The 13381-nt window shown below is 33.3% G+C and overlaps 1 protein-coding gene across 1 annotated transcript in view; it reads right to left on the bottom strand.

The window, feature by feature from the left end:
* Positions 1-13381, bottom strand: part of ZGRF1 (zinc finger GRF-type containing 1) — a 92562-nt gene that overhangs the window by 61591 nt on the left and 17590 nt on the right. Inside the window, exons 5-8 of the mRNA XM_081303966.1 lie at positions 12115-12300; positions 9442-11707; positions 5648-5721; positions 2816-2866 (exon numbers count right to left, since the gene is read on the bottom strand). Coding sequence (XP_081160092.1) covers positions 2816-2866; positions 5648-5721; positions 9442-11707; positions 12115-12300 — 2577 coding nt within the window. The remainder of the gene's footprint in view (positions 1-2815; positions 2867-5647; positions 5722-9441; positions 11708-12114; positions 12301-13381) is intronic.

Below are 13381 nucleotides of genomic sequence, written 5' to 3'. Positions count from 1 at the left end.
CACCAATTTGCAGTCCCACCAGCAATGTACAAGAGTACCCTTTTCCCCACATCCTCGCCTGCACTTGTTGTTGTTTGACTTCATAATGGCTGCCAATCTTACTGGAGTGAGATGGTATCTTAGGGTGGTTTTGATTTGCATTTCTCTGACTGCTAGAGATGGTGAGCATTTTTTCATGTACTTGTTGATTGATTGTATGTCCTCCTCTGAGAAGTGTCTGTTCAGGTCTTTGGCCCATTTGTTGATTGGGTTATTTGTTTTCTTATTGTTTAATTTTTTGAGTTCTTTGTATACTCTGGATATTAGGGCTCTATCTGAAGTGTGAGGAGTAAAAATTTGTTCCCATGATGTAGGCTCCCTGTTTACCTCTCTTATTGTTTCTCTTGCCGAGAAAAAACTTTTTAGTTTAAGTAAGTCCCATTTGTTGATTCTTGTTATTAACTCTTGTGCTATGGGTGTCCTATAAGGAATTTGGAGCCCGACCCCACAATATGTAGATCGGAGCCAACCTTTTCTTATATCAGACACATAGTCTCTGATTTGATATCAAGGTCCTTGTGGATCATTTAATTTAAAAATTAGTATGATCCTACTAGGCACCACGGTACATGCCTATCATCCCAGATACTCAGAAGTAGGATCACAAATTCCAGGCCAGCCTGTCTCAAAACTAAAAAATGAAAAGGCAAAACTAAAAAATGAAAAGGTCTGGGAATGTAGTTAAGTAGTAGAGTACTCCTGGGTTCAACCCCTACTGCCACACAAACAGAGAAAACATTTTGTCAATAGAATAGGTTAAATAATATATTTTTTCAAATAATGGTCACTCTCCTTTGCTAACACAAAGATAAGCACAATTGCCAAAAGAGTTGTTCTTAAAAATATTCAATTACATTTTAGAATCAGAATTTTCTGACAGTGAATTTTATTTATTTTTTATTTTACTTTTTCCATATTTTTAACTGGTACATTATAATTATACATAATGATGGGATTCGTTATAACATATCCATACATGCACACAAAATGTAATATAATTTAGCCAATATCATTCCCCAGTATTTCCCCTTACCCTCCCTTCCTCTTTCCCCCTGGTCCTTTTCCTCTTCTCTACTGATCTCTCTTCAATTTTCATGAGATTCACCCCACATCTTTCTCTTCCTTTTTCATCTCCTTCTCTATAGTTTCTACATGTAAGAGAAAATATACCACCCTTGATTTTGACTTATGTGACTTAACATAATGTTCTCAAGTTCCATCTATTTTCCTGCAAATGACATAATTTCATTCTTCTTTATGGCTGAATCAATTGACATAGTGAATTTTAGAAATCAGCATAGTACTTTCTCTGATGAAACAGCTCTTTTGCTATTTGTAGCCAATTATATAGAAATAAAGAGGTGGCAATAAGTGTATCTTTGAAAAGAATCAAGTTTTAAAAGTTCCTTCTATCACCAACATACATGAAAAGGTTATTTTCAGACAGCTGTAATAAGAGTCATTAAAAAATACAAATGAAGCTGGGCCCAGTGACACATGTCTATAATCCCAGTGGGTCAAAAGGCTGAGATAAGAGGATCCCGAGCTTAAAACCAGCCTCAGCAAAAGTGAGGTGCTAAGCAACTCAGTGAGACCCTGTCTCTAAATAAAATACAAAATAGGGCTGGGGATGTGGCTCAGCAGCAGACTGTCCCTGAGTTCAATCCCTAGTACCCAGAAAAAAAAAAAAAAAAAATACAAATGAACTTCTATTTAAATTCTAAAAACAGATTATTTTTTTTTTTTTTGCTGTGAAAGACTGTAAGATCTTTTTCATTATTACTAGATCACTACAGATTTTTAAAAATGTGATATATTTATTTTAAATGGAAACTCATTTGGGGAAAAATAGTGATAGTGTTTATATGCAGTTTATACTTTGAAAAACTCCTTGAAAAGATTTAAAACTATTTTTTCAAGGGAAAAAAATAAGCATGTTATCATTTGTTAGCTAAATTACTAGTTGCTAGTTGTTCAAGATTTTATACATTTGGGGCTGGGGATGTGGCTCAAGCGGTAGCGTGCTCGCCTGGCATGCGTGCGGCCCGGGTTCGATCCTCAGCACCACATACCAACAAAGATGTTGTGTCCGCCGAGAACTAAAAAATAAATATTAAAAAAAAAAAATTCTCTCTCTCTCTCTCACTCTCCTCTCTCACTCTCTCTTAAAAAAAAAAAAAAAAAAAGATTTTATACATTTATCTTGTTATATAAAGGAGAACAATGGCAAGTCACCAAAACACAAATGTTTTTGTTTTGCTTGTTCTGTTTTAGGCAAATGAGCTGCAGGTGCAATTATTAACAAAATTCACAATGCTATAAAAGTAACTTTGTGAATTTGTTATTTAACCAAATGTACTGATTATGTGGAACCTTTATATAAAAGGCAGCAGGTTCATCTAACAAGTAAAGGGTAATTAATTACAGATGAATTTGAACACTGAAAACATATAATGCAAACTTAAAATATATGCCATACCTACTATACAAATATAATTTCTGAAGCTGGGGATGTAGCCAGTGGCAGAGAGCTTGCCTAGCCAACACAAAACCCTGGATTCAATTCCCAGTACCACAGGGGGAAAAAATATACGTGTGTGTGTGTGTGTGTGTGTGTGTGTGTGTGTCTCCCTGAGTTCAATCCCCAATACCCACAGAGTAAAAAAAATATAAAAAACATATGTGTTGTATGTATACATACATATATACGTGTGTGTGTGTGTGTGTGTGTGTGTGTGTAATTTCTGACTGTTTTACATTATAAAAAATAACTCACCTGCAGAGACGGAAATGGTTCACTAGGTTCAACTTCATCTTCTTTTAGTATCTTAGAAATAGAATAATAACATAAGATTAATTAAAGACAATAATAATTTACAAAAAAATATAAATTTCTATGAGCAAAGAAATGCAAAATAACACCATTAACAATAAATAAAAATAAACGGTATTTTCACTTAGCAAAAATTTTAAATTCTTTCACAGTAAATGAAGTGGAAATAAATATTCTAATTGTAAAACATTCAAGATTTTCATATTTGACAATATGAAGAAACTAAGAAAGTTGTTTCCAGCCTTCTAAATGATTCCATTTCTAGGAATAAATCCAAGGAAAGAACTTAAAGTGCACACCAGAAATGTTTTGTGAAATTTTATTTATTTATTTATTTATTTATTTATTTATTTTTGAAGATGTAGAACACTTTATTTCAAATTTTTTAATAGACAAGGTATGCATTATTAATAATTAATAATTTATAAAAGTCATATGAATAGATGATAGAACTGTAGAAGAATGAGGAACGTGGTCATGAGGTGCTACCTAAAGACTAGCATTCCTCTTTAGAATTACTGTACTCTTTATTCTTCTATCCCAAGACATTATCAATGATCTAATACAATGGAAGACGGACAATGAGTATCAACCAACCTTCTCCTTCATAAACCCTTTTGCCAGAGCAGCTAAAAATTAAAAATTAGAAAGTAAAAAGAAGAAATTGTTATCCAAAGTACATGTATGAAGACACGAATTGATGCAAATATACTATGTATACAGAGATATGAAAAAATGTGCTCTATATATGTAATAAGAATTGTAATGCATTTTGCTGTCATATATAAATTTAAAAAATTACATAAAAAAAGAATAAAAAAAGGTATTGTGTTCAACTACAATAAAAAAATAATTTTTTTAAAAAGAAGAAATTGCATTTCTTTATTCTTGGTGCAAAGTTGAACTAATAATAATACCTACTTCATAATATTGTTCCAAGGGATAAATATTAAATACATTTTATAAGTGTAAAGATTAGAAGAGTATCTAGTAAACACTTAATGTATATTATAAATACCAATATTGTTATCATTATAGTCTCCACTTAATATGTTTATAAGTATAAATGGTATCCTCTGATAATCTCCTTATCTTTAGTCATGTCCCCTAATAACCTTTTCTCCCACCTCACCACCAGAAACTACATAAAATACAAATACTATCATCTTTTATGCTCCAGTTTTTTGAACGGTACTCTTACCCACAAGAGGCTTATTGTGGATCTACAGTATTGCCTTGGATCTAATCTAGGCCTTTAACTTCCATTCTTATTTCTACTGCTCACCACAAACTCCCTTTTCTTTAATTTTTTTTTTTATTTTGATTTGTTACATATGACAACAGAATGCATTACAATTCATATTATACATATAGAGCACAATTTTTTATATCTCTGGTTGTACACAAAGTAGAGTCACATCCTTCATCTCTTCTTACATGTACTTAGGTTAATGATGACCATCGAATTCTACCATCTTTCCTACCCCTATGCCCCTCCCTTCCCTTCCCTCCCCTTTTCCCCTTTGCCCTATCTAGAGTTCATTTAATCCCCCTCACCCCCAGTGAAGTATTATTTATTACTAGCAAAATGCTAGAAAAAATCTAAATGTCCAAACCAGTGAACAGTCTGTTTAGAGGATAGAAAATCCATACAATGGAATAATTAGTAACCTTTAAAATGTATGTTTAAGAAGATTTTTTAGTAATGTAAGATGCTACAAAATGACATCAAGGGTTCATTAATCTAACTGTATTTTTAAAAATGGACACAAAAAAAGCTGGAAATGATAATAATCATCATCTCTGGAAGTGGTACGAATTTAGTTTTTTCTTCGCTGTTTTCTGTATTTAAAAAAGAGAAATATCAAGATTTTTAAATAGGGAAAATATGGAACAGTAACATGGAAAATAAAGTAAAATACAAAATGAGGGCAAATGAAACATTCATTTCTTTTCTTCCAAAAATATCTGCCATATAAAGAAAGACTTGTCCCTCCAAAAATGCAAAGTGTATCCCCATTGAGAAACACTTTGTTTTACTCTAAAACATTTATTTTAGAATTTTAATTTACCCTAAGTGGTACTATTATTTCTGAAACTGCTATCATGGCTCCTAAACTATGCAGAAAGGTATTTTAGAAAACCACAGCACAGTAAACTCACAGGAGTTCCATGAGATTTTTTTTCTTTTTCTTTTTTTTCTTTGTGTGCATAGTGCTGGGGATAAAACCCAGGGCCTCATGTGCTCAGCAATCACTCTACCACTGGGTCACATCCATAGTCCCACAAATTATTTTATACTTAAGTAAATACAACATCACTGGACATCTGTCAGACATGAAAGGAACAAATTCAATGTAGTTCAATTTCAATATCAGCTCTCTGTGATGCTGTGTTTCAGAAACTGTTATGATAAAAAAGCAATTATCATGAGAAAAATCAATTTGTCATCTAATCTAGTCCAAGGTTAGAGAAACTGTGTAGTGCCCGACAGGGGCAAACATTCCATTAGTAGCTGTGTTTATTTTAAAATAAAATGCTTACTAAATTACTAGAACTTAAATACTTAGTGTTTAATGATACTAACTACTTAATAAATGCACTTGTTAGGTATTTCTTTTGATTGAGGAAAGCAATGAAAAGATTACTGAGTTACACAGTGATTACAAACCAAGATAGCTTGGTATTCTGTTTTACTACAATTCTATTACAAATTATAGAATATTCATAACAAAAAAAATACAGTCGTAAAAAAAAAAAAATACATATAGGTACCTGTTGAGAATCCTGCTTCCGATCAGGAGACTTTGGTATTGTTTGTGAAACTCCTATAGCAAATGGTTTCCTAGCTGTAATGGATAAAATAAAACAATCTTATGCATCACATGCATCAGTATTGCTCTAAAAATATTTAAACTTATTTCTAAGACTTAAAGACATAAAGAACATAAGAAATTCAAAATGAAGCAAAGTTTTGATAATTGTTTAATCCAGATTTGGGGTATTTAAGGATTCAGTGTACTATTCAGTGAAGGTTGGAATATTTTCATGATAAAAATTCAAAAATATTTAGAATGATAGCCTCTTTTGTTACTTTCTAAGTTAACAGTAGGAATGTCTCCTTGTACTTTTATGTTTTTTTCAAACTAATTAAAAAATAAATACTAAGCTAAAAGCTAATCACCTATATTAAAAATGTGCGAAATGAAATATTGACCAATTATAAAGAGCAATAAAGTCAAGATAACCATCATATGGTTGCACTGTATTACCATAGAGAAGGAACAGAACACCTAATGGTATTTCTATGTCTATCTTAAATTCCCTACGATGGCACAGAAAAAATAATTTATTCATTTAATTTTTTTTTTGGTACCAGAATTGAACCCAGAGGTGCTTTACCACTGCATCCCCAAGACTTTTTATTTTTATTTTGAGACAGGGTCTCACTAAATTGTTTAAGGTTTCCCTAAATTGCTGAGGCTCCTCTGTAATCACTGGGATTATAGGATTCCGCCATCAAGGATGTGCAATGATTATTTTCTAAGAGCAGCGTGCCAACACTGGGGAAACAGCAATGAACAAGACAAAATGCCTTGAAGCTGGTCCAGTGTGTACCTGTATTGTCAGCTACTTGGGAGACGAGAATAGGAGAATTCAGCCTGAGCAATTTAGCAAAACTGTCTCTAAATAATTTTTTTTTTTTAAAGGGCTGGAAGCCATGCACAGTGGCACACACCTGTAATCCCAGCAGCTCAGGAGACTGAGGCAGGAGGAGCAAGAATTCAAAGCCAGCCTCAGCAAAAAGCGAGGTGCTAAGCAACTCCGTGAGACCCTGTCTATAAATAAAATATAAAATGAGCTGGGGATGTGGCTCAGTGGTCAAATGCCCCTGAGTCTAATCCCCCATACCAAAATAAAAAGGGCTGGGGATGTAAGCTCAATGGTGGAACACCCCCACGGTTCAATCACCAATACCAGGAGAAAAAAAAAAAGTCACAGGAGTGCAGTGTACCCAAATCCTACCTCAGGAGGCTGAAGCAAGAGGATCACAAGTTCCAGGCCAGCTTAGACAATTTAGTAAGATACTGTCTCAAAACTGAAGAAAGGCTGGGGATACAGCTCAGTGATAGAGTGCCCTTCGGTTAAATTAACAGTACAAAAAAGAAAAAAAATTTCACACCTACCAAATTAGTGGTAAAATTGATTCCTCCCTAATTTTGTATTAAGCTTCATGATTATTGTTAAGCTCCAATGAATTTGATTCTCTCAAATTTTATGAAGAAAACCAACTTAATCATTTTTTAGATAATTTGTACAAAGACACTTGTTAAAAAAAGTCAATCCTCATGGATTCTGCCAACTCCCTAAAGTTTACTTGTAACCCTAAAATCAATACTCATAATGCTTTCATAGTCATTCAGACAAGCATTGAGCAGCAAAAACTGAGCTGCTTAAAGGGCACATTCCCCAAAAGGCAACACGTAGCCTTGTCTTAGCTCTTACTGTAAACAAGTATCTTTATGGTGGTCTATTTAGTGCCACATTCTTGCACTTGTGTACTTTTTATTGGTGACTTCATATTTAAAATGTCCCCTAAGAAGAGTGCTGTCTTTGTAAGAAGGCTATGATGACTGTTGTGGAGAAAATAAATGTATTAGATTAAGTTTTATTCAGACATGAATTAGCACTATTTATGAGTCCAGTATCAATGAATCGACAATATATACTAGATAATTTCTGTCTTTAAACAGAAACACACATAGTTATATGTTGATGAATTCACAAAAAATGTTTTGACCAGAGGCTTGCATTTCCCATAGGAGTACATCACTAGTTTGGGATTTGTAATGACTTCACAGAACATAACTATTGCAAACAATGAGAATCAACTAATCCTCTTCCAACTTGATCAGAGAAAAGAGTAGTTTTTTCAAAACTAAATTTTATAATTTCTAAAATCTTAATATTAAAATTTTACATTCTTATATAGCGCTATGTATTACCCATATTTATTTTCATTAAAGATTTTTCCTTATTATTAGCTTTTTAGAAAATAAACTATGCTGATGTGGTAGTATACACCTGTAATCCCAGTGACTCAGAGGCTAAGGCAAAAGGATCACAAGCTTAAGGCCAGCCTCAACAACAGAGAGGCCTGAAACAATCTAGTAATAACCTGTCTCAAAATTAAAAAAAAAAAAAAAAAAAAGCACCCCTGGGATCAATCCCCACTACCAAAAATACATAAATAAACTGTAACATTATCAAATTTAACTACATTTCAAAGCATCACTTTAGTGAATACAATAATTTATTTATACTTTTCTCAGGAATTACTTGGGATATTCAAAGAAGGGTTCAATTTTAACTTTGAGTATCATAAACTGCATTTCTCATTTACATTCATATGCATAATTATTTATCATTACATTCTTAAAAAGACAAGGCTGTTGACAACATATCATAAGAAAAGGCAAAAGATTAATGACATGCTGAAAAAAAAATATTTGCAACAAATATCATAAATGGTTAATACATCTAATATATAAATAACTTTCAGCCAGGTATGGTGGTACACATCTGTAACCCCAGCTAATCAGGAAGCTAAGGATTTAAATAAAATTCTTAGAAAGGGCTGGGGATGTAACTCAGTAGTAGAGAGCATGCCGAAATGTGCAAATCCCTGGATTCAATCCCCAGTACCACCAAAAACAAAAGATAAAAAATATAATTCGAAGAGAACAAAATAATGCTTAAATATAAGAAAACATGCTCAATTGCATCTATATTTAAAAGTGATTCAGAAAAGATCTGTGAACTTTACAAATTTGTAAAGGCTCTTAGTAGAAGTGATATTGGTATGCTGATATGGACAATCTGGTGTATACTGTAAACTGAGTAAGTAAATATAGATGTCTTGAGAGCTAGGGTTCTTTCATACTATGGGAGTAAAGAAACATAAATTATACAATGGAGGGAAGAGAAGAATCCTGTGGTGTAGAACCGGGAATAAAGGTATAAATATATAAAGGTTTATGTATTTAAACACAATATTTTCAGATTAAGAATGTTTAACCTGATAGATGCAGTGGCACATACTACTCAGGGCAAGCAAATGGCAAGCTTGAGGTCAGGCTGTACAACTTAGAGACACTGTTTCAAAATAATAGTTTTTAAAAAGCTGGGGACAAAACTCCATGGTAGAGTCACTTGCTTAGCATGTACACAGCCCTTGATTCAATTCCTAGTACCCCCTCCCCAAAACATAGAAAGCCTAACCTGTATATACATTCATTTACATGTGCCAATATACACACAAACCATACAGAGTATTTCTCCAAGTGTAGCCTAAGAGACTGCAGCTAATTCTGAGAAATGAATTGAGGTATGGTGACAAAAAAGACACTTAATTTTCCTTATATTATCCTCTATTAGAATTGGTTTTACCAAGTACATGTACTGTCTACTTAAAAGACTATGTAGTTATTTAAAGTAGCAGAAAGCAAATATCTTCTCATCCTTCTAGCTACAAAGAGAAAGATCCAAAACAAATATATCATTCTAACCTTCAGGACTGCAATCTGGATCATATGTCTGCTGAATTCTTTGTTGTTGAAAGCCAGTATTTTTCTTTTTCAGTGTTTCCAAGCTTTCTAAAGCTGTACTGTGTTCAGACAGTGACTTTAAAAGAGAAATGTTATTTATTACTCCAGAAAGTTCTGAAGAATTTCTAGAATTATTCCAGGATTGTTTGCTTTTTCTGGCAATTGCAACTTCAACATGGTCTTGGGGTAACTTTCTAATTCCTCCCAAGTCTTCAGATTCAGGAATATATACTTCATAGTCTTTTAAAATAGAATGTTTTTTCCCCAGAGGATAAAACAAAGAATTAGAATCTTGGATATCTGATCTATCAAGTGCAACACGTTCACAGTGATCCTGATTGGAATTTAATAGTTGGATACTTTCATCACTGCTAGAAACTGGGAGTAAAATCTGCTCATCATTTTTGTCTACGTCACTTCCCAAAATAAAAGTCTGAGGTTGAACATCTTCTGAGAATAGGGCACCATTTTTAGGACTCTGATTAGTGACTATGTCTAAAACTTGAGGAAAATGTAAATTCATGTTTATACCTTTTGACTTATCTGAAAGTGAAGCAAAATCATAGTTAATTCCAATTTTTTTGATAGATTTATTAGCATCTTCTTTATTATATACATATACATCATCGTTCCATTCTAAAGATGAGTCAAAATTGCTTAATGTGTCACTATATTCTTCCTCTATTTCTTTTCCAGTGTTTCTATCTTTATAAGGCCCCATGTCAAAACCCACACAAGTTTTATCACAAAACTGTGATACAGTCTCTTTAATAGGAAATATCTCTGTAGGTTTGCTATCAATAGATGTTAAGAGTGGCAAACATACACTGCCAATTTCTTGACAGCTTATATCCTCACTTTTCTTTTGAACACATAAATTGCCATCGTGAGACAAAATTTCCTTTACCCATCTCTCTGAATCCTGGGAAATTTTGTTTTCCTGTGATTCCTCTTCTGTGTCACTGGTCTCAAAATTGCTCAGATTAAAATTTATCTCCAAAAATGGTTCTGTTACATTACTTATAGATTCATGAACATTATTTAGACTTTCACTATCACTACTACTTTTAGAAAGCACATCTGCAATGCCATCAGAGATCTTAGAATTGTTACTTAGAGAAGATTCAATCTGTAGATGTTCTGATTCCAGCAGAGATGGCACTGGTTGATTATGCTCCTGTTGTGTTGTACCTGTATTGACAACCTGAGCACTTTCTCCAATGCAAACTGATCCTTCCAAGCACATCTTGTCACTTTGATTAACAGGTATTTTATTATTTCCTTGAATGTAAGATTCTGATAATAACCCATCATTGTCTGCACTGCTACAACTACCCAATAAGCTGCTGCTTTCACAGAAAGAAAGTATTTCTACTTTTTCTTCCTGATTCCAGGATTGATGGGTATCATCTACTAGCTGGACTTCATTTCCCTTTTCATCACACGTTTCAAAGTCCTGCATCCTTTTGTGTACCAAAAGGTCTTTCAAATTCAAACTCATATCATCCTCACAAGCTTTAGGTTCCCTTTTTACATCGCTCTCACCTTTAGTAGAGGAATGTACGGGTGAACTCTGTGAGGATAAATACATGGCCCACCGGCTTTTATTTCTCATGGTATTTTCTGATCGATGCTGGTCATATAAATTTTCTGTGCTCTTCATCTCAGCACATGCTTCCGGCTGAATTAAGCACTTTGGGTTCACAGGAATGTTTAAACTTCCTTGTGGCTGTACCTGAGGTACATGTCTTGTCATCTCAGAATTTAGGTCCTTATGCATATTGGTTGACTTAGATTTCAAAAGAGCTAATATCTGGGCTTTACTTCTAATATTTTGTGAAACTCCCGGATAGTGAGATGCCAAATTGTCTCTTCTTATGGGCTCATTGTTCAGTGAAGAGCCTGAATGCTGACTTCCAGTACTGATAGGAGAACAAAAATAATTTTTTTCACCTAGCATTTCTGGGTTAATCGTGAAGGATGAAGCAGAGACAACTGAAGACAAAGGCATGCTATTTCTCTCTCTGTTCTCATAAGTAACAATATTTTCAAGGTCTCTTGGTATAGTACTTATATCTTTCTTGCCAACAGTAGAAAACAAAGAAGGTATGCTGTTGAATGGAGAAGAGAAAGTATGGCCAGGTTCCTTAGACTCAAGTGATGCAGCTGATTCACCATTTTCTGTAACAATCATTTTCATTGGGACCTGACGTGGTGCTTTAAAACCCTACAAATATTAAAACAATTGTTAGTGCTACCATTATCTATAAATAAAGTGTGAAATAAACTGGCTGAAAAATAATAAGGAATGTGTGTGCTTTGTCTAAGGTAAAATAATAAAATTTAAAGCTTGCTAAATTAAAATATAAACAATCATTTGTTAGCAAGATTTTTCTCTGTAGGATTTATTTTTTTTCTACATAAGTAGATTATGAAGTACCATAGGGTACAATAACTTTAAAATTCATTACTTTTGGAAAAAACAATTTTTTTTTTTTTTTAAATGTGGTGCTGGGGATTGAACCCATGGCCTTGTGCATGAGAGGCAGGCACTCTACAAACTGAGCTATATCCCCAGCCCAGAAATATTTTATAAGTATATATTGATGTATTATTTTCCACAGAGAAACTTACAGGAAACTTTCTTTTTAAACCAGCAGGCTGACATCCAAGAGACCGGCCAGAGGATATGAACTTCCTTGAATCTGACTGTGGTGCTTCTTTAATGATACTCTGTTTAATAGTTTTGCTTCCAGAAACTTTAACCTCCTCAACTGTGATTAAGTATCGTTCGCTTTCTAAGTCATCTCCAGGTTTCACCTAAATATTAAAAAATAAATGTTAATGGGCTGGGGATGTAGCTTAGTGGTAGAGAGCTTGCTTAGCATGTGAAAAGCTCTGCACTTGATCCCAAACACCACAAAAAAAAATAAATATATGTTAAAATCTCATACATCTAATTATTTGATTCTATATGTGTTCAATAAACTCACTAGCACTTAGCAACACAAACACATATTCAATAAATAGAAGTTAGGTGAATTAATCAGTAACTAAATTCTTCAATTAGTTATTATTATGCACTAGTTAACTACCAACCACAAAAAAAAAAAAACAATGCCACTAATTTGTTCATTCAACAATACATACTGGGTTCCTACATAATGTCCTCTGTTACATGCTAGGAATACAAAGGCAAGCAAAAAACAAAAAAAGCTTCCTCTCAAGTAACTAACTTAGAATTCATACAACTAAATATACATAATATTTTAATTAAAGCTATAATAATTAATTATATATTTTTATAAATAAATGTAAATTAGCCTGACATGGTGGCTTACACCTGTAATACCAGCTACTCGAACACCCAATATTGCAAAAAAAAATTTTTTTAATTAAATTAAAAATTAAATGAGAAGCTGGGTACAATGGTGCATGCCTGTAATCTCAGCAGCTCAGGAGGCTGAGGAAGGAGTATTATGAGTTCAAAGCCAGCCCCAGCAACTTAGCAAGGCCCTAAGAAACTCAGTAAGACCATGTCTCTAATAAAATATAAAACAGAGCTGGAGATTTGGTTTAGTGGTCGAGTGCGCCTGAGTTCATTCCCTGGTACCAAAACTAAAAATAAATAAATAAATACATTTATAAACTATTAGTTGCTTAAATAATCACATTCCAAAAAAGTATTTTTAATCCCTTTAATGAACAAATGTAGCTCTTGCCACCACTTCTAACTGAAGTATAACATTATGAACCTAGTCTATGACCTAAATTTCACAGTTGAGAAGTTAGAGTCAGGCTAAGTTAGCTAGAAGGTATCTGAAAGCAGGAAACGAACCCAGAACAACCAATTCTGATATTCTTACTCTTTTTTTTTTTTTTTTAACATTTATTCTTTAGT

This window comes from Spermophilus citellus, assembly GCF_964194105.1.
Source record: "Spermophilus citellus genome assembly, chromosome: 8".
Lineage (NCBI taxonomy): Eukaryota > Metazoa > Chordata > Mammalia > Rodentia > Sciuridae > Spermophilus > Spermophilus citellus.
Note: the sequence above shows the minus strand (reverse complement) of the source record. Positions and strands in the feature narration are given on the sequence as shown.